The 26,393-nt window shown below is 38.0% G+C and overlaps 2 protein-coding genes across 2 annotated transcripts in view; one reads left to right on the forward strand and one right to left on the reverse strand.

The window, feature by feature from the left end:
* Positions 1-597: 597 nt before the first annotated feature.
* On the reverse strand, positions 598-20,143 carry tmc5 (transmembrane channel like 5). The gene is made up of 22 exons (XM_034686821.1): positions 19,995-20,143; positions 18,069-18,181; positions 17,428-17,620; positions 15,574-15,803; positions 15,032-15,109; positions 12,678-12,794; positions 12,462-12,564; positions 11,089-11,170; positions 10,741-11,001; positions 8,826-8,968; positions 8,574-8,718; positions 8,133-8,285; positions 7,701-7,867; positions 5,564-5,639; positions 5,387-5,484; positions 5,205-5,300; positions 5,036-5,111; positions 4,371-4,504; positions 4,060-4,233; positions 2,230-2,308; positions 1,535-1,627; positions 598-1,445 (listed from the first exon to the last, which is right to left on the reverse strand). Exons 3-22 carry the CDS (start codon positions 17,499-17,501, stop codon positions 936-938), a joined length of 2,889 nt encoding a protein of 962 aa, XP_034542712.1. The 5' UTR covers positions 17,502-17,620; positions 18,069-18,181; positions 19,995-20,143; the 3' UTR covers positions 598-935.
* nomo (nodal modulator) overlaps positions 19,590-26,393 on the forward strand; it is a 30,553-nt gene continuing 23,749 nt past the window's right edge. The window contains 10 exon segments of the mRNA XM_034686823.1: positions 19,590-19,761; positions 21,801-22,065; positions 22,218-22,366; positions 22,491-22,646; positions 24,458-24,543; positions 24,634-24,779; positions 24,863-25,010; positions 25,219-25,401; positions 25,545-25,690; positions 25,937-26,051. Of these exon segments, the coding sequence (XP_034542714.1) occupies positions 19,746-19,761; positions 21,801-22,065; positions 22,218-22,366; positions 22,491-22,646; positions 24,458-24,543; positions 24,634-24,779; positions 24,863-25,010; positions 25,219-25,401; positions 25,545-25,690; positions 25,937-26,051 (1,410 nt within the window). The 5' untranslated portion in view covers positions 19,590-19,745.

A 26,393-nucleotide genomic window follows, 5' to 3' on the forward strand; every position in this document is an offset into this window, starting at 1 on the left:
TTTATTTTAAGGAACTGGCGAGCGAAAGATAACACGCCAAAGACAAATATGTTGCTTACTACACTGAAAGCCCAAGGAGCAACCTCTCACTTCCTCAGATGTTGCACTAATGAGTCAGCACAGGGAACTGGACCTCAAGAGTATATACGTTTTCCACACCTGCTCCCAATCAGGGGCGAGCAGAAACACACACCTGACTGCACTGTGATGATTATCTCACAAACTCTGAGTGGCCAAACTGAGTTCCCCTCACACACACATTTTCAGTTATCTGAGGAGGAAAGATGTACCTGGAAAATGACAGAAATGTTATGTCCTGCAGTAGAACTTAAAAAATGTCAACAGATAAATAATCTCTCTTATTACTGAAGAAAGAAGACTTGTTATCTTCCTTCACCTGCAGCTCTCTATCTAATCTTTGTCATTGTGTGGACTGTCCCAATAGAGGGCAGTGTTGATTTAATAGACTGCAAGCTTTTAAATGATTCCATGAAAGGTGCTGACTGTAGTGATGCTTTCTGTCACTGGATTATTGTGGCACACTTTATCTCTGTTTCAAATATAACTTCTCACAATGTACTGGGGAGTAGTCAGTAATATGCTTATATATTTCCTTTATTTGTATTTGGTGTTCATTCACATTTCACAGAGAATACAGAATTAACAACCTTCTTACATTTGAAATGGCACTGTAGGGCCTGCAGCTTCTTATGCACTATTTTAATTTATGTTACAACGCTTATACTCTGTCATAGAAATATACTATTAAAATATATGTATGAAAAAGGAGAAAGGTGGACCCGCACTCTCTCTCCTAGTCCTGCTACAGAAGCTCAACACTTTTATGTACAGCTGGTCTGAGTCTCTTGATTTATGGAATTTCAGTGATTCTAAATCATGTTTGAGTGACAAAGTTCCTATGTCTGACTCTTTGCTCAGTAACCATCATCGTACTCGTTCTGGGCTTGTTGCCGTGCCAGCATGGCCTGTATGAGAGCGCTGGATCCTGCAGGAGCTGTGTTTTGCTGAGGAGCAGGGGCCCACTGAGATCTGTCCTCTTCCTCTGCTCTTTGCCTGGCCTGCATGACCTGCATCATCACACTCGACACAGAAGACGACAGGCCGTCTACCTCCTCTGTTCCGTACTCGCCTGCTCTTTGTCTGGCTTGCATCGCCTGTGTAACAGCGGTGGATGTGTTTAAGGGGTTTTCAGTGAAACCTGTTGTGCTGTAGTATTCTCCCCTCTCTGAAGCCTCTGCTCTCTGACGAGCCAACATGCCCTGAACCAGACTACTGGAGGAGATGTCAGATGGAACAGACACTCCACCAGCACTGTGTCTCTCTTCCTCCTCTTCAAGCCGCTGCCGAGCGAGTAAAGCTTGAACCATGGCGTTAGAGCTGGACTGACCACCTGATGAGCTGCCATCAGGATTCCGGTTGGCGTGCTGAAAGAACAAGAGAAAGTATGCGGTGAGGCTGATAACAAATCTCAGGGAACAAAGAGAATAAGGATAAAAGAATTTCCTCAACAAACCTTTTTCTGATTCTTCTGCTTTGATTTTTTATTAGGCTGACATTTCTGCAGATTCTGGAGCTTCTCTAACAAGAAAGATTTGTCTTTCCCTTCCTGGTGGGAGGAAAGAACATAAAAATGGAAGAATAGAGAAGGAGGGAAAAATAGACATTAGTGGATTTATATTTGTAATGCATTTAAAGTATTTGACCTTGTAGATTTTAAAACTGCACACATTGTGTATAAGGCAAGGAAAAATCTCCTTCCAGGAAATATTCAAAGATTGTTCTTTGAAAGAGAGGGGGGGTTATAACTTAAGAGGGAAGTTAAGAATAAAGATGGTGAGTGTTTGGACCACAAGGAGAAGTTTTTGTATTTCAATCGGTGGTGTAAAACTATGGAACAGTCTCAATATGGAGCTACAGCAATGTCAGAACATAATCCAGTTCAAGAAGACGTATAAAGAAATGATTTTCATGAGGTACAAGGAGGACTATTTCTTTTTGGTTTTTTTATGTTTGTATAACTATTTCTTCTTTTCTACTTGTATGGTGTTTTTTTTAATTTTACTTTTACGTGTTCGAAATAAAGACATCAAATAAAAACAAATCAAAATCAATGCAGTCAAAGGATAAACAGACATATTAAAAGAGAACAAGATGAAACCTCAAACAGACAAAAAATATAGATTAAAAATATAGATTAACCACACTCACATTCACAATCTGTTGTCTCAGTCGAACAATAAGCTGCTTGCGGCCTTGAGTGATTTGCCAAAAGATGTACATGTTGACCCTGAACAGGAAGACATTATGTTCTATGTATTATGTATTTCAAACACAATTTACATGAAGACAAACAGTGGAAGAAATCCACACACAGCCACACTCTCTTTGCAAACATTGCTATTGTCTGTATCCGTCTGTATTAGAAGTTCAATTTCAATAGGCAGAGACAAACTACGCTAAATTTATATGTTGCTTAAAAACCCACCATGGTTACTTTGTGTGACGCATTCAATTACACAACGAGTGCTTACATCTTGTGCACCTTACAGGCAACAAAATACATGACATCTTTTGTTTTGTTCACATCATTGCCTTTGATGACTGACTTAACTAGTAGTGGAGAAGGTAAGGTCAGTAATAATACCATTTAGTCTACTGTTCACACACTTGTTTGTCAGAGATGTCTCTTGTAAGACATGTCTCGGATGTATTGCCATAGATGTTGAGATTTAACCCTATAACGTCAAGCATATCATATTTGATACATCAGTTTTTGAGACCTCTACATCAGCAGTGTGATATATTTTTTCAGAAAAAACCTGATGTATACAATCAGATGCATGCAGTGCACAGATAATCCACCAGGTGTGAGTAATTCATGCACCAGAAGGAGGTCACTTGAGACATCCAAAATGGCAGCTGTGGATCAGTGACCCACTCGAGGTTTTTCAGGGATATTTTTGACAATTTTGAAAAGTTTGGACAACAAAAACTTTCAAATTGTTCCTGAAACTTCAAGAGGAATAGTTACTGGATTGACGCAATGTAAAACTAATTAAAATTTCATTACTTAATTTATAGTCAAATAGTGTTGAAAATGTGTGTATTAAAATTAATACAGCAGGTATTTATTTGCAGACCTGTCAATCATAATTTTACTAAATGTCATACATTATGCATTCCATATAGCAACATACTTGTTTTATTTAAGAACATGTTTACATGACACAACCAGGTATATTTAGAGTATAAATTGAGATATTTATAACATATATTGTATTTTTATATATGCAACCTGCTGTATCAGGATGATTGATGACTAGTTGAATGTTTGAATGGCTCCCAAGTAAATGTCTTTTGCTCACTAAAAATTGAACAATTCAGAGAAAACATATATAATAAACTAGTTTTTTTTTGCTACAAAATATGTATGACGTTGTCGTGCAATATGGAGAAGAAAAAAAGGTTTGAAATTAATTTGGGAAAAATTTGAAGGAAATTCAAAGTTTGATAGGCTAAAAAAAATGTTTCTTTATGTTTTAGTTTGTTTAAAAAATAAGAAACTTTGAGTAAAACCAAAGTACACCAAAATGCCTGATGTATCAAATATGATACAAATTAAAAGTTTTATATGAAAATTGCTATTTAATTTTTTTTTTTTTTAATTTGTCTGAAGGTCCAACAAACACTCCATTTTCAAAGAATTTGAATTATTTGATGGTTCAGGCTTACAGGGTTAAATTGTTTTTTAATGCAGTTTCCGAATTAGTAATGAACTGCACTCCACTCCAACCTCCACTTTCAGGGCCTTTTTATGAAATGAAAGATCTAAAGACTGTAGTTAATAAGTTGAATCTAACCATGAGGATCATATGATGCAACTGAAAGCTCAGAAGAGCTTTTTAATCGTTCAATAAGTGAGATTATTTGTTCAACATTAAAAGTATCAATGTGCTTCAAACTAATATAAATTTAACTTAGTACTTTTAGTTAATGATGTATCTTCAATATAACATAGCACCTTCACTGTTCACTTACATGATGAAAATTGTGACGATAAAGTAGAAGACTTCACTTCTGATGATTTTTTCATAGATCCAGATGGCCCATTCATAATCTTGGATTACCTCGAGATAATCCATCCACTCTCCAACCACACTGAAGGTGTTGTTGAGACCTCGAAAAGGACCGCACGTCTCTGAGGGACTGAGGCTACACAAGAGAAGGTGAACAAAACAAGAGTGAGATTTAGTTTCATAAAAATGTGTCAACTGACGAACATTGGTATTCAGATTTCGTCTTCCAAAGGTTATGATCTTTTAAATGTTGTATTCATCGTGTGCTCACACCTCCAAGCAGTGTATGCAACCATGGACAAGGCTCCCACAAAACAAGGGAAGAAGAGGAGGCTGATGAAGATAGTTTGCATCTGAGCTGCTCTTCCTGACCGCCGTGGAGGCTGGCAGTTCTGTATCAGGCTTTCCTGGAGGGTGATTAAAAAAGGATACCACATGATCAGAAACACACCTTCCCTCTATATTCTTACAATCCATCCTAACGTGAGCTTAAACATCATATCTGTTTACCCTCCAGAAGAGACCATGAGGATCTCATCAGAGCCTTGAATAGCATCGCTACAGAGGTCATTCATCGTGTTCATTAAACATGTAACAGCAGCAGGTCCAGCATGGGTCAAATAACCAGTCCTATGCATTCATTTGATCCATTACCCCGATCTGAATGACCGACCCTGACTTGTTCAAAGCAACCAAAGTTAAATCCATAAATCCAAACCCGGCCTTTTTTTCTCTTTTTCCAAAATACATCATTGAGTCATCGTGGTGAAAAGATTTCAATCAATTATTAAACCAGGTGCATATAGAGCGTAACATGAGCCCTTAAAGGTACATTTACCAGCTAAGGCAGCCATGGCATTGTATCTGCCAATGGCTCTGTGTCACCAGAGCAGTTCACTTTGCAGTCACCTTTAGGCTTCTTATAAACCTGGATTTACCTTCTTTACGTAAAACAAGATGAAAAATTTCAGAATCTGGATGACTGGCAGCAGAGGAGCAAAGTAGATCCCAATCCTGGAGAAGGTAAAAGAAAAAGAAAAAATATGAGCTAACTATTACTGTAATAGAGTCAAACTTAGACCATAGTGGATGAATGTGTGTTCTTACCAGGCCAGAGTCTGTGCGTAGATAAGCTCGAGGACATTTCGTGCTACGTCAAACTCTGGAACCCCAAGACGAGTTATTAATCTGGTCCCAATCACACTGATAAAGAAATGACATAATTTACATTTTGAGGGTTTTTTCTGTCACTTTAAAGAATAGTGACAACCTGGAAGTCTGTTACTCACTTGCTAAGAAACTCCCCAAAGAAGGATCCCAACAAAAGAAAAAGGAAATCAAAAATGACCAGACGGTACAAAGACTGTCCCACTATGGACTCCCAGCACTGTGGAGAAGAAAGGAAGTCAATAAATCACAACATTTGTGTGTTTAAAAGTAGCATCAAAGGATAACGTCAGTCCTACCGAAAACTTTTCAGGCACCACATGCATCCAGTGATAACACAAGACACCCAAAATGGACATCTTAAGGAACACGTTTCTGTAAGTGGAAAAGACAAAAATATTTCAGACATTCTAAGTGGATTAAAATATATCTTTACATTTTTTTTACATGTAGCTATTTGTTTTTCTTCACAGAGTCAGAAAGGAATGCTGATAACTCTAAATAATGTACCACAGATATGATGCTGTGGTGAGAAGCTGGTTAGCTTAGTTAGCATACGGGCTGACTAAGGTTGCCACCTTGGATTTGTGAAAAAAAGGGACACTCGACCAATTGTTTGGGGCGGAGGGCTCAGCCATTGTTACCAGTTCAGACTGACCAAATGAACATAAAATTCAGGCATAGGACACTAGGAAGCTCTGCCACTGCAATCTTGTCTTCTTCCAGTGAACCTTTTTTGGTCATAAAAGTTGCAATGGCTGCCTGTTTTTGTTTGTTTGATACCACAGCTCGATGCTTTTTTGTTTTTGCATGGATTTCCAGTGCGTTTTTCCCTTCATATATTACAGAGATTGTCGCCGGACACTAAACGCATGTGTCTCCCTGGGATGGCCGTACTCATTCACACTCTGACAGTGTCACCCAGTCAGGATTTTAACTAGTATATTGTTTTTTTCGTGCTGGTGGCTTGCATGTATTTGCTCCATCTCCTTCCTCGTCAGTGGTCTACCCTCCCATTTGCCAAAAGTTGGTGAAAAGAAGACCTCAGCGCGGAGTACGTCGCTCATTCAGCTGGCTGTCTCTCTTCGGTCAAGTTTCCCTCCCTGCTTGAGCCGTTTTGAGCGCTAGGGCGCACGCGTGTGACATACGCATAGACAGGACAATTTTAAATAGCTGCAGCAGCACGGGGGACCTTTCTAAACTACAGAACGAAGGAAATCAAATTAGGTTTTTGCATTTTTCCCAAAAAACGGGACAAATTTTGTCCCTGGAGAGATTTTTATTTTCATGGGAAAGCTGGTGAAAAAAAGAGAAAAATTCTGGGAAAAATGGGATAGGTGGCAACTCTAGAGCTGACAGGGACTTAAAGCCTTAATTTCTCCCTTTCTTTAGGGGTAATAATTTCTACCTGTCATAGCACCTTATAATTTTACAAATAAACATGTGTAAATCATTTATACTTTGTTAAAAAAAATATTAAAAACAACTGAGCTGTGTTTTTATTCTTTTTAAGTGTTTTATTTGTTTTATCATGATTCTTTTACTTTATCCTATTTCATTTTCTGACAGCGTTTTATGTTCTGTGTGTTCTAACTTATTTTACCTCACTGTGCAGAACTTTGCTAAACTTGATTGTTTTTTTTAAATGTGTTATATAAATAAAGTGGATTGGATTGGACCTTTTGGAGTAGTTCTTCTGAGAAATAGTTCACTAAATAATCCTGGTGTATTTTTTTTAGCTACCTATTTAAACAGGCTGAGCAGATGGGAAGTACAATATAACAAAGCTGTGCTAATTTTTGAATACAGCTTCCCTATTTCTGAAGTTTCCAGAATTTATGCCAAGCTAGCTAAGCTAAGCTAACTAACACATAGGTCTACCGTTATAATCAAGGAGTATATATATAAACTAAGGGGTACTGATTTCCATCAATATCTTGGCAATTCAATTTATCAATCTACCAAAATGATACTTCAAAAGGAAACAAAATTACTTCCATGATCTTGTATGTTTTTTTACACAATGCTAACTTGTTCTTATAAAATAGTTTGTGCTGGGGCGCTGGTGGCCTAGCGGTCTAAGCGTCCCACGTATAGAGGTTATAGTCCTAAAAATTAACATGTTTAAAGCCTGGTTCAAAAGACGAGTGCAGTCTGGATAGCGCATTTCTGGATCAGCACACACTGTACGGGGGTGAATTTTTTTCTAACGCGGCAATTTCAAAGATATTGAGATTACGAGTCTTCCAATGAGAGGCACAGCTTACTTGATTGACAGGCGGGAACACTGTAGCTGTTGGCTAGGACAGCTATGGTCTTCCCCCACTCTCTACTCCCCACATTTCCTGCCTCTCTTCAGCTGTCCTATCCAATAAAGGCAAAAAAGCCCCCCCCCAAAAAAAATATATATTTATAAAAAAAAAAGTTTGTTCTAACCTCACTACCAGAGCATAGATCTGTTTGCGCTGGCTGGAGTAGTGCTCAAACTTGTTGAAGAGGGAGTAGAAGAGCGGCACCACTAGATTCATCAGTGACACAACAAAGGGCAGCAGAAGAGTCTTTGCCTCCTCAGACAGAGACCAGTCGGTCACATCCGTAGTCATCTGTACAGATAACAGATTGAATTCAGAGCGAGATAATGTTAGATAACAGCCATGTGCAATAAAATGACTCAGACCCGGCAGTGACGGTAAATGACATGATGAAATACTGTCAGTTAGTTGTTGCTTATGACACCTGCTGATAAGGTATCTTCAAGACCTAATTTTCCAACATGTTGTAATGTGTTTTCAGTTTCTCCGAGCATGCATACAGAGAGATCTGCTACTTCAACAACACTTTTCTCTAAGATATGTCCATCATGTGTACCTGCTGTTCATATTCGCAGAGATAATAGATGCTTGTTGCACAGCCAGCAGCCAAACTGGTGGAAAGGACCCAGGACCCAAGATGAACCCCAAAGTGCTTTAGCTTCTCAGAGAGAGTGAGCAGTTCCATCTGGGCCTTTTCTGACAAAGACTCCTGAAGAGATGGAAAATGGAGTGATTAAAAATGATAAAAAATGTAATTAGGGAGGTTGATTCTTGATTACAAATTGATAACATTTTGAAGGCGCTTATTGATGAATGATGTTTGTAGTTCAAACCAAGTTTAGCAAAGTGAGATGAAAATGACAGAGATGTTACATACATTAAAAAAATGTCATTTAAATATGCTTACAAATGATATGCTGAGACGTATTTGTAGGATGGTTTAAAAGCCTCTCCTTACTTTGTGTCTAAAGTGGGTTGGTAATCGAGAAAATGTCACCTTGAGTTGGACACGCAGATTGTTCTTGCGCTGTCTCACTGCTCGCTCATTGGTGATACTGAAATCCCAGCTGCACAGAAGCTGCCATGCACTGTTTGAAACTGGGTCTGCTAGAATATAGTTTTTCTTAAATGAGCTGGCCATGCTGCAATCAGATTTAAAAAAAAAGACAGATGAATTCAAGGACGTGTACAGTAAGCTCAGATCTTATATATGTGATCTACACTTGAAGTAATTAGCTCTGACACTGACCCAAAGATAAGTGCTATTCCACACAGCACCATGTAGATTGCAATAGTGAAGAAGTATGCCAACTGCATGTTGTAATCAACAAGACTCCCCAGGGTTCCATTGCTGTAGCCTCCATAATACATGGTTGTGTGGTTGAAAAAGCCCTGGAAATATTTAAAACACACTTATGCAATGGGAAACTTGTAGTCATTCAGATATGTTGACTTAGCTGTTGTACATTTTGTACAAATAATGAGTGAAGCATTTTGATTTTGAACACTTTGTGACAATGCAAGAAGCTGCTCCAAAACAATGACGCAAATCTGCTTATAGAATTGCTGTGCCGACTTGTAACAGCAGGTTTTATCTTAAAGGTACAGTGTGTATTATTTAGCAGCATTAAGCTGAACAGACTTGGAATAAATGTAATATAATATTTGTAAGTATGTTTATGTTAAATTATAATCACCTGAATATTAATCTTTTTTTGTTTCTGTTAACTTAGAATGAGCCTTTAAATCTACATAGGAGCGGGTCTCCTTCTAGAAGCTGCCATCAGTTTTTCTCAATCGCTTTGGTACATTTCTCAGATCAGAATTGAAATTCTCAAAACTACTTGTTCAATCTTCACATCATTGCGTCACTTGTGCACATTAAAAAGGCAGTTTCTAATTTCTTTGAACAAGTTGCAAATGCTATGGTACATCCATGCGAAAGTTTATCTACAATTCTCTGCTGTTTCCTGCATTATCAACTGCTTATGTCATGTTGATCAAAATGTATTATAATGGGTCTCTGTTGGAAAGTCTCACCCTACACAACATTTAGGCATTAGTTCATCGCATACGTCTTCACATGCAAAATGGTTGAACATGGTGTCAGAATATGTCAGTCATATTTCTGTACATTTCAATCAGACTTTTTTTCTAACTCTGTCCTGAATTGGTAAATTGCTCCCAGGTGAATCTTGACTTTCTCTAACCAAGGGAAATGTGTGAAGCATTAGATCAACCAATGATCAACCAGTTTTCTGAAATAGCTCAAAGGTGCATTTCATGAACACTCAACTGGCAAGTTTATATATAGCCGGAGCACAACACAATGTTACAATGTCTGACAATGGAAGGACAAGGAATTGAACAAGGCTGCATGGTGGAGGAGTTGGGAGGCAAAACAGAGGAAGAGGCAGAGGACATATGCACGTTCCTGATGAGATAAGAGCCACAATACACTAAGGTGTAACTTACAATTTACAATTACTGTCATCAAAACTTTAGCCATAGTTTACATCAGAACGTCCCTCCAGAGTACACTGTTGTATTGACAACATGACTAAGTAATGTGACTGTCTTATCCGTACACAATGACACAAGGAGTTGTCATTCTGATGGTACTGACATGTTCATTGACACTGATATTTACTTTTAAGAGATGAACTAAGGATTTTGAGTAAGATTCTGGCTTTTGCAGGTAATCCATGGTGTTTTGCTATTTGTACGAATTGTTTTGAGAAATGCACTTACTGTTTTGCAAATGTCGAGGATGATTCGAGAAATGTACCAAAGCAACTGAGAAAAACTAATAAGTGACCACTGAAATGATGTGTTGTCTTGAATTTGTATTGGTGGACGATTTTGATGGTAGAAACTTGACAAAAAGAGGATCATACTCATCATGCATAGCAGGAGCTTCTTGTCCTCGAAGGCCACCATCACCTCACCATCAGGAGGGGTGAGCAAGCGAGCATTTCAATCTAGAATCTGACTGCTACTGTATATATTGCCAAATATTCCCATTTATACACACTGTACTTTTAAGAGTTAAAATCTAAACTTTTTGATTTTTATCCACTGTTTTAAGATTTTATTTTGGCAGTTGTGTCTTTCAAAAAAACAAAGGTAAATGTATATATTATGTAACAAGAGCCTCCACTTACAGCTCCAGTCAGTAGCTCCAGTCCTCTGAAGGTCACATTTGGAGGGACATTTGGTGAGTGGTCATCCACAAGCATTGGGATGGTGATAAAACAAAAGTTGACAAGAAAGGAAAAAATGTTGAAAAAGAGGAGCCACTTGAGGAACAAGAAATAGGAGAGGACACTGGTGCCGAATTTGCCGCCAATCTCTTTCATAATCCCCTGCCACAGCACCAGGGTCTGCCTGGTCGAATTGATACCATAACCACACCTACGGAAAGACTGACAGAACAGCTTTTATAGAAAACTGGGTTACATTGAGATGGTAACACTTCAAGCATTTTATTTCATGATAGGTTGAATACTCACCAAGGACACTCTCTCAGAGCACTCTGCAAAGCATGTGAAGTGGCGTGATTGTTCTGCAGATTTAAATGCCAACACTTGGCTCCTGTGGAGGTAATATATGACATTATTTCAGTTGACTATGACATTAAACTACAACTACTATAGAGTTAGATGGTTAGAGGAGCTACCATTTCAGTCTGCCTGAAAGGCTTTGGACTTAACTTCAGTTGTACAGTATCTCACCAAAGTGAGTACACCCCTCACATTTCTGCACATATTTAATTATATATTTTCATGGGGCAACACTGAAGAAATGACAATTTGATACAATGTAAAGTAGTCAGTGTACAGCTTGTATGACAGTGTAAATTTACTGTCCCCTCAAAATAACTCAACACACAGCCATTAATGTCTAAACAACCGGCAACAAAAGTGAGAACACACCTAAGTGAAAATGTCCAAATTGGGCCCAAAGTGTCAATATTTTGTGTGGCCACTATTATTTTCCAGCACTGCCTTAACCCTCTTGGGCATGGAGTTCACCAGAGCTTCACATGTTGCCACTGGAATTCTCTTCCACTCCTCCATGACGACATCACAGAACTGATGGATGTTAGAGACCTTGCGCTCCTCCACCTTCCGTTTGAGGATGCCCCACAGATGCTCAATAGGGTATAGGTCTGGAGACATGCTTGGCCACTCCATCACCCTCACCCTCAGCTTCTTTAGCAAGGCAGTGGTCGTCTTGGAGGTGTGTTTGGGGTTGTTATCATGTTGGAATACTGCCCTGTGGCCCAGTTTCTGAAGGGAAGGGATCATACTCTGTCTCTTCAGTATGTCACAGTACATGTTGGCATTCATGGTTCCCTTAATGAACTGTAGCTCCCCAGTGCCGGCAGCACTCATGCAGACCCAGACCATGACACTCCCACCACCATGCTTGACTGTAGGCAAGATGCACTTGTCTTTGTACTCCTCACCTGGTTTCTGCCACACATGCTTGACACCATCTGAACCAAATAAGTTTATCGTGGTTTTGTCAGAACACAAGACATGGTTCCAGTAATCCATGTTCTTAGTCTGCTGTCTTTAGCAAACTGTCTGCGGACTTTCTTGTGCATCATCTTTAGAATAAATGTGAGGGGTGTACTCACTTTTGTGAGATACTGTATGTTCATCGAGACATGTCCATGTAACAAGAGAGTAGTGTGTTCGGTGTTTGCTCACATCTTTGTAACTTTTCCTCCAGTGAACTATTTTGCAACAGAACCTTGTCTTTGGACGCCTGTTCAGACTCCTTATTTTACAGCTCTCAGCTGGGTGTAATGATTAACCAGTGCTGAGACACTGACAAGGAAGTTGTCTTTTTTTACTGCTCCTCAGACAAAACCCACCTGATGTGTTTTTTCTCCTCGAAGCTCATTGGAAGGTCTCGAATGGCTCGAATTCTGTCCCGTGTTGACTGAGCAACAAGTTCCTTCACCAGGTTCTGCTCCTCTGTCAACACAAAATCACAAGTCCTCTCTTTAATCTTAACACAAGCTACAATACAGGATGCAGATCAGGTTACACAATATTGCACTAATAACAAACCAGTCACAGGGGTTTACCATTCTCAATCTCATTCCTGATGACATCCTCTGTGAGAGCTTGATGGGAAGGATCAGCGCTGGGAAACATGCTCATCCTTCTCATCGTTGCTCCCCTCCATCTCATTGTCATGTTCCCTGTATGAAAAACAAAGAAAGAAGGATAATGTCACACGTTTTATTGGCTTAATATTTATATAAATAAAAACTTAGAGCAGGTGGTTATGACTGCACTGTCCTTTGTTTTGTTGTTTAATCGAGGAGAGGGTGGAATGATTATGGTCTGAAAGCCAGCTATTTTGAAGTAGGCATATGAGTATGAGCTTCCCAACTTGAGCCCAACTTCAGAGGGAAAAGACAGTAGTCACAACAGATACAGAGATTTAATTCAATCTCTTTACATATTCCTGATTAACTACTGTTTGCAAATATGCTGACTCAAAGTGTAGCTGATTGAAGTGCGTTGTACTTTATGACTTTATGTGGATGTGATACACTACTGTCCATATTATCTGCACTCTAAATGAATCCTGCGATACTGCATGCTATTAGCGCTGCAGCCTGACATACTTACTGGACTGTGCTAAGCCTGTGGCTACACAGTTGAGTGAATACTGTTACACATAGCATGGTAATGCTGCATGTAGTTCCCAATTACAGTGTTATCAAGGTTGATTTATTAAAAGCAAGAGTTGTAGCAGTGTTACAGGCTCTGTGAGATGAATAGCGTTAACCATATTCAGTGCCCTAGTTTAGTGTGCTAGCGTGTTACCATTTGCTGGTAGGAATTAATCACAAAATATGGGAATGCCTCAGGTTTACTTGCAAACTATTGATTTGATAATTTCTGGTGATGCTGCCACACTGATATGAAATGTATCAACTAAACTATACTACAATTTAACTGAAGCAAATCACAACTGCTTTAGCTTTAGCTTTATAATCAACATTAGTGATACCTTTGACTGTTAAAATAAAGCAGATTAAAACATTTTTACTAGGAAACACTTCATACACATGTACAGGAGAAGATCAGCAAAGAGAGGAGTGATCTCACTTTAAAGGGGCACTAAAGTTAATGCATACAGACAGTCCTGTACAGGAACTCAAAGGACACCTTAGAAGCTTCTTTTTATTTATGTCTTAGCAAGTAAAATGTTTTCTTGGGGAAGTATGTTGAAGCCACACACTTACACTAGATTATGGTATTGAACCTATACCCTTAATCAATGGCTGGGCGATAATTTGATAATGATAATTATCGTGATATAATTTTTTTCAATATAAGTATAACAAATGTTCAATAAAAGTTTGGTATATTTGAACCTGTAATTACATCCCCCAACCACTGGTAAAGGGAGGTGCAATAATTAATCTTAAATTGTAGTTGCCACCTGACATTAGAGAAAAGAAGAAAAAGGCATTGAACAGCCAATCATGTCACAGGGTGAGAGGTAGGCATGGCTTAAAGATGTTTGGAGCGGATGTAAACACAGCAACACTGAAGAAAACTTACACATCTTACTTACTTCAGAAATGATGGATCCAAGAAGCTAATCAGAAAACTAAATACAGATACCAGCTAACAAACCGTCTGGTTTCTTCAACTTTCACTCAGGACCAAACATCTGCCTTTGAATTTAAAAGAAATAATTATTTGATATTTATCGTGATAATTATCAATATCGACTGATATTAAATATTTTATCGTGATAACATCATTTTCAATATCGTCCAGCTCTACAATAAATTCTAAAATAGATGTTTTCCTTGTGGAGTGGATACTTCTACAGAAGCTTTATACATATTTCTGATCCAAACTGCATCTAAAATCCCTGTGCTGTTTTGCACTTTGAACTGCTAAAATAGCCCTCACCAAATCTTTGTGACATAAGTAGCCTTTGAAACTTCAGGACACGAATGACCCCAATAAAGTTGAAAAATGATCTGGAGCTTGACATATCATCATAAATTGAACAGATTTAGGAAAAATACCCTTGGGGGAAAACATGAACACAACCTTTAGAGTTTGCCCTTTGGATGGAGGTGCTGTTTCCTAGAAAAAAAAAAAAAACTCTCACTTGATTTATGTCATTTGACTACTTCCTGGTCCGTTCTCTGTCACTGATTGCCGTATGGCCTCCATAAATAATTATCTAGTTAGAGTTTGCTAAGTAGATTGGTTATTAAGGTGGAAGGTCGACTTGTTTTTAATATGGATTTACGATATCGAATTTTCAGAGCAGTTAACTTTGTGTAATGCATGATAACATCAGCCCAAGAGGCAGCGATTAAGACAGTGAACCAATGAGCAGGGGTTTACAGGCTGTGAAAAGAAGGATTGCAATCTATGAAAGGATTAGTTTAACTATTACCTGAAGCTGTAGAAGGAAGTCGAATTGCAGGTGATTGATCTCTTCGGTTGTCGGGAAGGATTTGGAACGAACTGTGATCTAAAAAGATGGAGAAGGTAGAGCACAGTCGAAATATCAATGGAGGTGTCATTTTCACAGCAACAAACTCAAATCTCAAAAAATATATTTGTCTACTCGTATGTCAAAACATCTATTAACACTTGATATAAGCCAAACTGAGCCGCCATATCAAGAAATAAACCCTATTTCATAAATTACAATCCAAAATTAAGGACTAAACTGATGTAATGAGAAAACATGTCAGGACTTGTAAGGTCAATGTGAGTTAAATTAAGTTTAAGATATTTTGACTAGATATTAAACAAATATACTTGGTAGAATAAAATTAGAGTATTTTTCACAGTGTTGCAAAACCCTGGAGGCAATAACAAGTAAAGTAGTCAGGACCAACCAATGTGGCTTCATTATGGCAGGATGTAATATAGATATCAAAATGTAAACAGAACTAAAATTGCTTTGTTAATTTCATATTATCCACTCACTGAGGTCATGCTGCCTTGAAGGACTCCCAGGACGCGTTGAGATGAGGCCCATGGGTATGCTCTCCCTCCCCCTCCAGCTCCCCTCCTGCCATCCCCCCCAGGGTACTCTGTCTTCAGCTCTGTCACTGCCGGGCTGTGCAGCCGATGAGTAATGCGTGTCTGCCCTTTCACTCCCCAAGCCATGGGCTTGCCTGGCATAGGGGTTCGTGTGCCGGTTTTTGGTGGAAGACCTGAAACCATTGTTAAAAATAACGAGTCAAGTGGGTGTTAATCATTGAGGTCATACAGCTTGTGTTTATGATGGTTACAATCACCTGGGTGATTCAATAGAGCAACTGGAAATGCAGTGTATGATTTCAAGGTAGTACCCCTCTTCTTAAAACTCTGCACTGGCTCCCTGTTTCTTTTAGAATTGATTTTAAAGTACTTTTACTTGTTTTTAAAGCTCTTAACAGCCTTGCTCCTCCATACATCACAGATCTCCTTTCATTTTATTTTCCAGCTCCATCACTGAGGTCCTCGAATGCTCCCCTTTTAAATGTTCCTCATGTTTCTCAGACAAGCACCGGCCAGGGAGCTTTCTCTTTTTATGCCCTTAAGCTGTGGAACTCTGCCTCTGGACATCCGAAAAGCGAGCTCTCTGGGTGTTTTTAAAAGTAAACTTAAGACTTACCCTTTTAATCTAGCTTTTAATTTGGAGTAATTTATTTTTAGCCCTGGACTGCATTATTATTCTAATCAATTCTTTACCATTTATTTATCTTATTTAATTAATTATTTATTTATCTATTTATTTCTGATATTCATCTGATCTTGTTAACGCTACCTTATTTTTAACTTTCCTTTTCACTCTTACTTATATTTTATTAATGTTACTGTATTGATTTATCTTATTTTTAAGTATTTCATTTATAATCATGCCATTTGTAATTTTACCATTGCTGTTGTTTTCTGTCTCTGTTATTCTGTGAAACACTTTGGGCTGCATGTTTATATGTATGAAAGGTGCTATATAAACAAAGTTGAGTTGAGTAATTATAGAAGTCTCAGAGGTACATGTTGGGACTTTCGTTGTATGGAGGAATTTCTCTCTTTTTGTGGGTGAGGATTAAGTTTCCTTCAAGGAAGTTTAGTTTGAAGTTTGAGTCAACATCAATGCATCAATAAACTAATCTTAAAGTTTCCATTGGTTTTTTTTTAACTGTTAACCTGTCGTAGACATTTTAATTGGGTAAGGTCTGAAATAATGACTTGAAACACCAAACTTTCCTGTAGTCTTTGCAAAGAAGGTGATGGTTATTCAGAGTGCTGTGCAGTCTGCTGAGAGTGACAAACCTAAGATGAAACTAAGCTGATCTTATAGTACAGTGTGCGTGTCTAAAGTCATGAGTTCCTCCTCCAGATGATAAGTCCAATTGGTTGAAATCGTTCTATAGCCAGGACTAGACAGCACTATTGTTGAAAGCATCATTATCAAATGAGACCCATGCAAAACAGAACATGCAAACGGTCACAGCAAAGGTCACTGCACATACAAAGGGTGACCAAAAGGCTAGAGGAACAAACTGCAATAAATGTTTCCATTACAACACTTTATTACTTAAATAACATCAATTCCAAACCTGTGTTATCACAAGATGCTTTCCACATAGAGCAGGTCTTGTCCGTAGTCTTTATTATTTACAAAGACACAACATTAAGACAGGATGAGATTCAATCCCTTATTTTAAAATTCAATCTCACCCTATCTTGATCCACCATGAGCAGAGCACATCTACACAGTTGCCTGCTTGTCCAACACTCACTTCTCACTCTGACACATTATTTATAAATCACATGTTTGGAATCACTAACCTTCTATCAATTTCCAGAGTCTCGCTGTCATGGTAGGCAGGGTTGTAGATTCCCCCGTTGCTGTAACTTGTCATCAGATCCTTTAAACTAAAGCTTTCACTGTTCCGTGAAAACAACAACGATCCTGTAGCTTAACCTGTTGCAGCCACTCTTCAGTGTGTTGATGCTGGTATAGTCCACCTCCAGCAATTCACTGAAAAATACATGAGTGTCTATAATATTACAATAATACTGAGTTCATAGGAAAAATAAAAGCACATGCCTCCTCTTCATGTTGTGTCTTGGCTAAAGTTGCCAGATTAACTACAACGTAGCGTGGACCATCCCTCTGGGTCTCAGAGTTACAGCTGCATTGTCAGAGGGAATCATGTGAAATTTAATCCTTTGGTTCCATCCTCATCTGGTCATCATTAATTCATACATGAGGTTTGGTTTCTAATACTGATAGTCACCTCAATGTGTGGGTGTGACACAAAGCCACTGAAGGATAGCAGTACAGACAGTCTGATTAAAAACTAATAGAAAACTACAATGGAGAACTGGAAGAAGGGCAACCTCAACCTGGATAGATGCTGTTAAACATTTACAAATTAACACCTTATAATCCTGCTGCATTCTTCTGCTAAATGAACGCCCCTTACCTGGTTGATGTGTTGTGATAGTGACAGAAATCCTGACAAAATGCTGTAGGATCCCCCACTAAAAAATCGCTTCTGTCTTTTCAAGACCACACAGAGTAAGGCAGAGGAGTAACCTGTGAATCAGCACGAGAAGCACAACCACTGAGATAAAACAGAAGGACTGTCTGGCTACCAGGAAGCATGAGCTCAACTAATTCACAAGGTTTAAAGTCCACTGCCTTGAAACAGGTCATGTAAATACCATATTGACACTTTTATTGGTGTAACAACAATCCAACCCCTCAAAGACAACTATCTCATTGTCAATATGTCTCTGATGTACAGTGTACTGTAAGTTATACCTGTATCAGTGATTACTGACTGTTGATGTAAAAAGCCAGAACCACGGATGGATGGATAAATAGATAGATTTACAGATAGATAGATAGATAGATAGATAGATAGATAGATAGATAGATAGATAGATAGATAGATAGATAGATAGATAGATAGATAGATAGATAGATAGATGTTTTAAAGCTCCTGTAAGGAGATTTTAACTGGTTATGAAAAAGGCGGAAATAATGTTATTCAAATTAATCAACTGATGTGTCTTTATTACTTATAAAAGCAAACCAGACATTAAGCAACAAGCTGCCTCCAGCTTTTTGTTTTACATTTTCCCCCAGCAAAGGTTCTCAATGATAAGATAATAAAGATAAGATAAGATAAGATAAAATAAGATAAGATAATATACTTTTATTAATCCCGCATTGGGGGGAAATTCTTTTGTTACAGCAGCTTACAATAATTGACAGGAATCTACAATGCTCTTACAGTGTTAGAATACAATTATATTAAAGGTAAATATAAAATATAACATACAGTATATGTACACTTTCTATACATTTAAGCGATGCATTTGACTTTTAAAACGTACTGTGATGAGAATTTTTGTTAAAAAATACCACCCAACATGTGCAGGGCAAAACTATCCAAGAGTTAAGAGGTAAACTGATTTGTCCAATGGAGGTGCCAAACTGACACAAACTTAAAGTTCCTTACAGGAGCTTTAATGATCTGACAGAACTTTATATTCAAGGGATTCGAAGCACTGTTCAAACGTCGCAATATAGCTTAAATATAACTATTTTCACAGCAGTAAAATGCAGGGAAAAAGTAGAAACTGAAAAGGTTGAATTAAATTACATTAATTAGTAGAAATAAATTATAAAACAAAAAAAAAGTGAATTCAAAAATAATTTAAGACCATAAAAATAAGACATAAAGTTATTCACTCTTAAAAATTACTATTTTAGATTTTAAAAATAAAACATGCTTTTAAACTAGTGAAATGCAGTGAATGTATTTGTTATCAAACAGGGATCGAATTACATTACATAAAGTCTTACGAATAAAGTGCTAATTCGTTCAAGCTTGTTTAATTATAAAGCCTTTTATAAAAAACGAAAACAAGTCAGACAGAGGAAATAAAAGCTGAAGTGTTATAATAAACGCTGAGTGTAGGTCTGAGCTGCTCTCTGTTTCCCGTTCAGGAAGTTGTCTCTGGGAAAAGCTGTGAAGTCTTCCTGACAGCGGACAGTCAACTCCCTGTTGACGAAGTCTGCTAAGTCCACTGTTAGCTCACTGTAATATTACACCACACATAGAAAGTTCATTATATAAAGAAAGGGAACTATGGAGGTCGACTCAGGTAAAGTTAGTGTGTGTTTGTGTGTGATATTTTGACTATAATGGGTCAGGTTGTTAACGCTTTACTTCAGGACTAGCATACGAGCTTGTAATGCTAGCTTCAAACTCGAATCAAACATCTGATAACTCTGAGCTAACAGCTTTGACCTGCTGGTTAATGATTTAAAGACATTATTACTTTAGTTAAAGACAAGTTTCACCGTAAAAGGATCGTGTTTGGCTTTGTTTGTTTACCGTAACTGTATCGAAACTCTGTTGTTTGCATTTTTACAAGCGGAGTCTGTCTTTTGGTTTTGTCTCATGTTGGGTAAACACAACAAGAGGAACACAAGTAAGTAGTTTCTAATGTTGTTCACATTAGAAACCTTACTTTACTTGTTGATGTAGCTCGCCGTGGGCTAAAATATTCTCTTTCTGATGTTTCAACATTTTAACTTCAGCTCTATTTCCCAATGGAGATGAGTAGGTGGCTGAGAAACCAGGAGTTCAGTCAGTTTTCTGGGATATGACCCTCTGCTATAATGTTATCTTTTCTGGAGGAGCAATCCACCTGACATTAGTGAAATCTAGTCATATTCAAGGTATTAGAATGTTGTTTAAGTTATGAAGAAATTAAATCAATCAATCAGACTTTAGTTGTAAAGCACTTTTCATACAATGATATTGTAACACAAAGTGCTGTGCATAAAAAAATGCTCAAAAAAATAAATAGAATACATTAGAATTAAATATACAATAATGAAATAAATAAGATGACCCCCAGCCCTGACTACAATGGCCCTGAAATACAAATCACAACTGCAAATCAGAAAACACTACCGATTTGGTTAATGTTGAAGTGTTTTCTGATTTGTCGTTGTTATTTTCACTTCAGGGCCACCGTACGTGACTCCCAAACCCACACCACAATCCATATGTAAGGTTAAGAACCTGATATATGCAAAAAAAAAAGAAAAGGTAATAAAAAGAAGTTAGAAAGAAAAAATAAGTTGCTGAACAAACTGGGGAAACACTGTCATGATATCTTAATGAAACACTGGAGGTAGAATAATGTTAAAACTCACCAAAGTATAATAGATAAAGAAACACTAAAAGATTAAACCAGTAAAATGAACTAAGATTCTACACTAACAGTATACAGCAAAGTAAAACAGAATAAAATATTAAAATGCTAAGTGAGAGGTAATCTGTAAAAATCATAAAATGATACAATCTATATATGTGTAATAATTCATTTGTTTTTTTTGTATTGTTGTTATTGTGGTGAATTTCGGTATTTCTGTTTTTTTGTATTGATTATTTATCTTTATTATTATTTTTTGATGTATTAATTTATTTTCATATTCTTGCTATTATTTAATAATTGTATTGTCTTATTTTTATTGTTATATGACATTGTCGATTACAAGTGTTTAACACAATTTTCAAATTCTGTCAAAAAAGTTCTAATAAACAAAGTTCATAAAAAAATGATAAGATCTAATTAATAACTAAATGAAAACTGAAATGATCCACAACTAAAGAAAAAAATAACTGAATAGATATTATACATGTCTATAATGATTTAAAATAAGAGTATATATTTAAAAAGTGACTAAAATTTGAACTAAGACACAAAGAACTTCTTTATTGATAGGTTGTCTTACTTGCTCATGATTTTATGAACACTACAGTGAAAATCACTTGTACACATTTTAGACCTGCAAGGAAAAAGAAAAGAAGTATGAGTTGATACGGTTGATATCGGGATTGCAACTTGAATTAACAACACTGCAATAACTATCTTACAACAGTGTATGAAATAATGAAACATTCTGGATTTTAGTTAATGTCTAAGTTTTTTAAATGTCTTATATTTCTCTTTGTAAAATGTTCTGCCTCGGATCAATATCAGCATTTTTCACAAAGACTTACATGATAAACTTCAGCACCAGTCCCAGTTTCAGCAGAAAACTGGGACTGTAATAACAGTAGGAATTGAGTGAAACAATATTAAACTCATAATTAAAATCCAATCATGTTTCCTTCTGTCTTTTAAAGTCTTCTACACTGATCGGAGTGGAAGAGTCACCAGTAACCCGCTGTTGGATCAGCTCCCTAGCTACCAGTCTCTGCTGTACCGCAGGAAGTCATCAACCACCGGAACCAAGCGGAGAAGCATCTCAAGAGCCAGACTTGGCTCTACTGGCAGTGGGAAATGGGGCATCAACACTTTCAAGAAACGTGAGGAGAGACTGAAGGGTCTGACAGAGCAGAGACCCATCAGGGAACTGGCCAGGACCATGGCTGAGAAACGCAGGGACAAGTAGGAAAGATGTTATCACAATATATCTATAAACCTCTTGATAAAGGATGTTAAACGGATGTCTTGAATTGTTTTGCTTGCTGATATTTTTCTATTGATGGTTTGAAAATGTTCCCCTTTACCAACAATGTGTTCACCTGTATTATTTTTAGCACACAGCGTCTGGAGGAGGCTAAAGAGCTCAGCAGCTGGAGCCATCTAAGGCGAAGCACCCGCAGGTATCTGAGGAGGTTTGGGGATGATGCCCAAGAATGGCTGAACTCCCTGAAGCTCTGGAGGGGAGACATACACCTGATTGAGGGTGAGGGATCAAAACTGCATCTTGAGCCTCAGATACATTCATTGATTTATCCTGGCATGAGTAAAAGTTATTCTGCTGCAAAGAAAATGTACTTTTAAGTGCATTTCTCTCATTTCTATTACAGGGATGTTCGGCACAGGAATCCTCTCGTACTTCTCCTTCCTGCGCTTCCTTGTGATGCTCAACTTTGTCATCTTTCTGCTTATGTTCAGCTTCGTCATGCTTCCCATCATCATTGCCCCCAGTGCTTCAGGAAACATCACCTACAACTTGCATGATGGTGAAGAATTTTCTTAAATTTGACCCACAAAGAAAAAAATATCTTATGCAGAGATATAAAAAATACAGTTAATTGAATACTTTTTAATATTGCATGTTTAAAATGATGTACTTTCAGTTAAATATCCATTAATTGGATCAAAAAGTACTTAAGCTTCTCTACGAATAGATTTTCTTGCAAGAGCAAAAGCAAGAGATAAAGACACAGCCAAAGTCTAGTAGATGAACCGTGATGATGAAAGTTTTATTTTCAATAACTTTATTTATTGGAAGCAGTTTCACAGGTAGCAAAACGACAGTACAATGTGGTAGAGAGGACTTCCATTCTTCCCATTTTTCCCATTCTTTTTTCCCTCCCACAGACCCACCCCACTCTCATTGTACTTCTAAAAATATCGTGTAAACCAGGGGTTCCCAAACTTTTCAGCCTGTGACCCCTAGAATATTGATGCCAAAGAGTCGCCACCCCCTCTGTCCCTCACAGTGATTTAATGTGTCTTCATTTAGCTGGTCTGCAGAAAATGACTCTACCTATATGAGCATGTGTCTGTGTTTCCTGTGCCGTTATGAATTAACCTACTACTACTGATGCTTTCGATAATTAACTGTTCGCTAACCCTAAACTTAGGAGTCATCTGGCAACAAAGAAAGGCAGAAAACTCATTACATTTTCTATTTCAAGGTTTTATTTCAAGTTCAGCTGCTATTTTTGTCGATATTTTTACAATAATGGGTAAAATGAACTATTTTAAGATCAATTACAAAAACAAACATTCTGGAAGACATCTCAGGACCCCCCCATTTGTGTCTCGTGACCCCCCAGGGGGTCCCGACCCACACTTTGGGAACCCCTGGTGTAAACAATACAGAATACATATAACAAATACACAGATAAGGAAAATAAGCGAATCAGACCCAAAATAAAAAAAAACTAGACGAAAGAAAATAAATAAATAAAAATCAAAATGTCGTCACAATCAGGCAGGGAAGTCAAAGATTCAATATGATTTAAGAGAGGAAGTCTTTTCGAATGAGTTTGAGGAACCATTGAGGAAAAACCTGAGCTTTTCAAGTCTAATAGACAGTAACAACTCTTTCACCCATCTGTTATGAGATGGAGGTTGAGGGTGTTTCCATTTGAGGAGTATAAGTCGCCTGGCCAAGAGGGTGGTAAAGGCAAGAACAGTCTGCAGGACTTTAGAGGTAATAGGCTGCAGGGGGGCACCAAACAAGGCCAAGAAAGGTTCAGGAGTGATAGTTATATTATATGCTGTGCTAAGCGCTTTGAATATTTCGGACCAGAATGTGGCAAGCCTGGGACAGAACCAGAACATATGAGAATGGTCGGCTGGGGATTGTTTGCACCTCTTACATGAGTCAGTCACATTGGGGTAAATCCGAGATAGTCTCAAATGAGTGTGGTGAGCTTTGTGCACAACTTTACACTGCAGGAGGCCGTACCTTCCACAGATTGAGGAGTGAATCAAAAGTAAAACTTGTTGCCAATAAACATCAGGAAGCGTTGTTCTGAGCTCCTGCTCCCAAGAATCCCTGGGGCAGGACGCTGGGCTGGTAATGGTAGAATTATTAATCTGTAGATGCTAGAAATTAGCTGCTTTTGTTCAGGATCAAGAGCCAGTAGGGAGTCCATTAGAGTTTCCGGGGGACAACATTGATGAAAGTTTTTGACATGAATCCACTCATTTTATTTCAGGAACATTTTAGGGATATAAAAAGGAGGATTCATTTTTATTATTTTTTTCCTGTGGCAACTCAAAGTTCAAGCTCCTTCTTTGTTGTGTCTGACTACAGGGAGTGAGTGCAATTTGTATCCAAGCAGTGCCCGTCGAGGTCTGGTCATCTTTCATGAGCACATCACAGATCTGCTGTCCGGTGGAGTAAGTCCTCGTGCTTCATAGTAAATGCTCTCTAGAGGAAAAGAAGAATGCGTTCAGTCTCATCACTCTCATTTTGTGCTCATCTTGCAGGGCTTTCTGGAGCAGACTTATCTTTTCTATGGCTACTACAGGGCGGACAAGATTCATTTTCAGAATACCACTTACAATTTGCCACTGGCCTACCTGCTGGTTACTATAGCCTACCTGTTCCTCAGTCTAATCTGGATTGTTAAAAGGTATCATGAAGGCCAAATCAAGTATTATATAACTTTTATGAAATGTTTTTGTTTTTCGATAACTTTGATCACTTTTTTTCAAGGTCTGCTACAGGATTCAAACGGAACCTAGTTCAAGACGAGGATCGCTTTCAGAGCTTCTGCAACAAGATTTTTGCTGGCTGGGATTTCTGCATCACCAACGAGAACGCTTCGAGGCTGAAGAGAAGCAGTTTACTCTATGAGCTCAAGGTTAGCTGGATTTCTCCTTGACATGACAGCAGGTACAGGAGCACTGACATAAGATAAAGGACAGACACAAAGCTTGTCCTAATCTGTGATTCTCTCACGGTCTTTGGATTGTTTATTGCCTGATTTTGTTTGTTGTAAATGTTTTATCTTTGCATGACTAAAATATTCACCTGACTCATCGCTAAATGACACTTTCTTTAATCACCAGACGGATTTGGAGGAGGAGAGGATCAAACAGAAAATTGCAGATCGCACTCGCAAAGAAAAGTGTCGGATTTACCTCATCCGCCTCATCCTCAACCTTTTCGTCATCGCTGTCCTGGCTGCTTGCTTCTACAGCATTTATGTGGCCACCATTTTTTCCCAGGAAGCACAGATTAAAGAAATAAAAGTAATGAGCTCTTTATGATTTCTTTTGATGTCTTCTCAGATCTCTTGATTGATAACTCTTTGTCCCAGTGGTTCAGCTTTAATCAGTGTGCATCAGAGGACATTAGGGACATACTCTTCATCACTGTTGTTGCTCTGTTGCAGGAGAATTTTATTGTGGATCTGATCTATGAGTATCTGCCCTCAATTGTGATCACCATGGCCAACTTCATCACGCCACTCCTCTTCTCTGTCATCATCAATTTTGAGGACTACTCGCCTGCTTTTGAGATCCGCTTTACCCTCTTGAGGTAAAATAGACTTATCTTCTCTCTCTCATGGTTATATTAATTTGAAATGCATTTAAATTAAAAACTAATTTTACAAAAATGCCATGTCAGCTATTTAAAATTATGTAAAATGGGTCAGTACAAACAATAACATATTAATGTTTTTTGTTTTCTATTCTAAAACACGAAGACAAAAAAATGCAAAGTTGTCAATCGCGGTTTAAACATTTACTTCATTAAAAAAAATTTTTCCTCTTCTCTCTGCAGGTGTGTCTTCATGCGGTTGACCAGTATTGGTGTTTTACTCTTCTCTCTCTGGTCTCAGATCACTAAGTGTGACAAGGAGCCTTGCATCTGCGGCTATAACCATAAGCTTTACTCTGTAAGTGATTCCCTTCATTCAAATAATGTTGGATGTTTTTTTGTCTTATGCAGACATCAAACCCTTCTGTCACCCACAGACTGTATATAAAGATGAGCAACATGCCAGCTCCCCAAAGTGAAACCAAAAGATTTAGAGCTCCCCCTGCTGGCTGGCTTCAGTACAGGTCATGGATTATAGTTTCATGTCTGTGCAGAGCCAGAGGCAGCAGTTTTACGGCTAAATTCCACCAGATCCGTGTCCGGTCCGTCTCCCATCCGTCACGGCACTGGATCTGATAGGTTTCTATTCTAGTCAATATGTTAACCCCCACTGGATCAGCTCTGTTGCATTCTGGCTGTG

The sequence above is a fragment of the Notolabrus celidotus genome, chromosome 7, assembly GCF_009762535.1.
Source record: "Notolabrus celidotus isolate fNotCel1 chromosome 7, fNotCel1.pri, whole genome shotgun sequence".
Taxonomy (NCBI): Eukaryota; Metazoa; Chordata; class Actinopteri; order Labriformes; family Labridae; genus Notolabrus; species Notolabrus celidotus.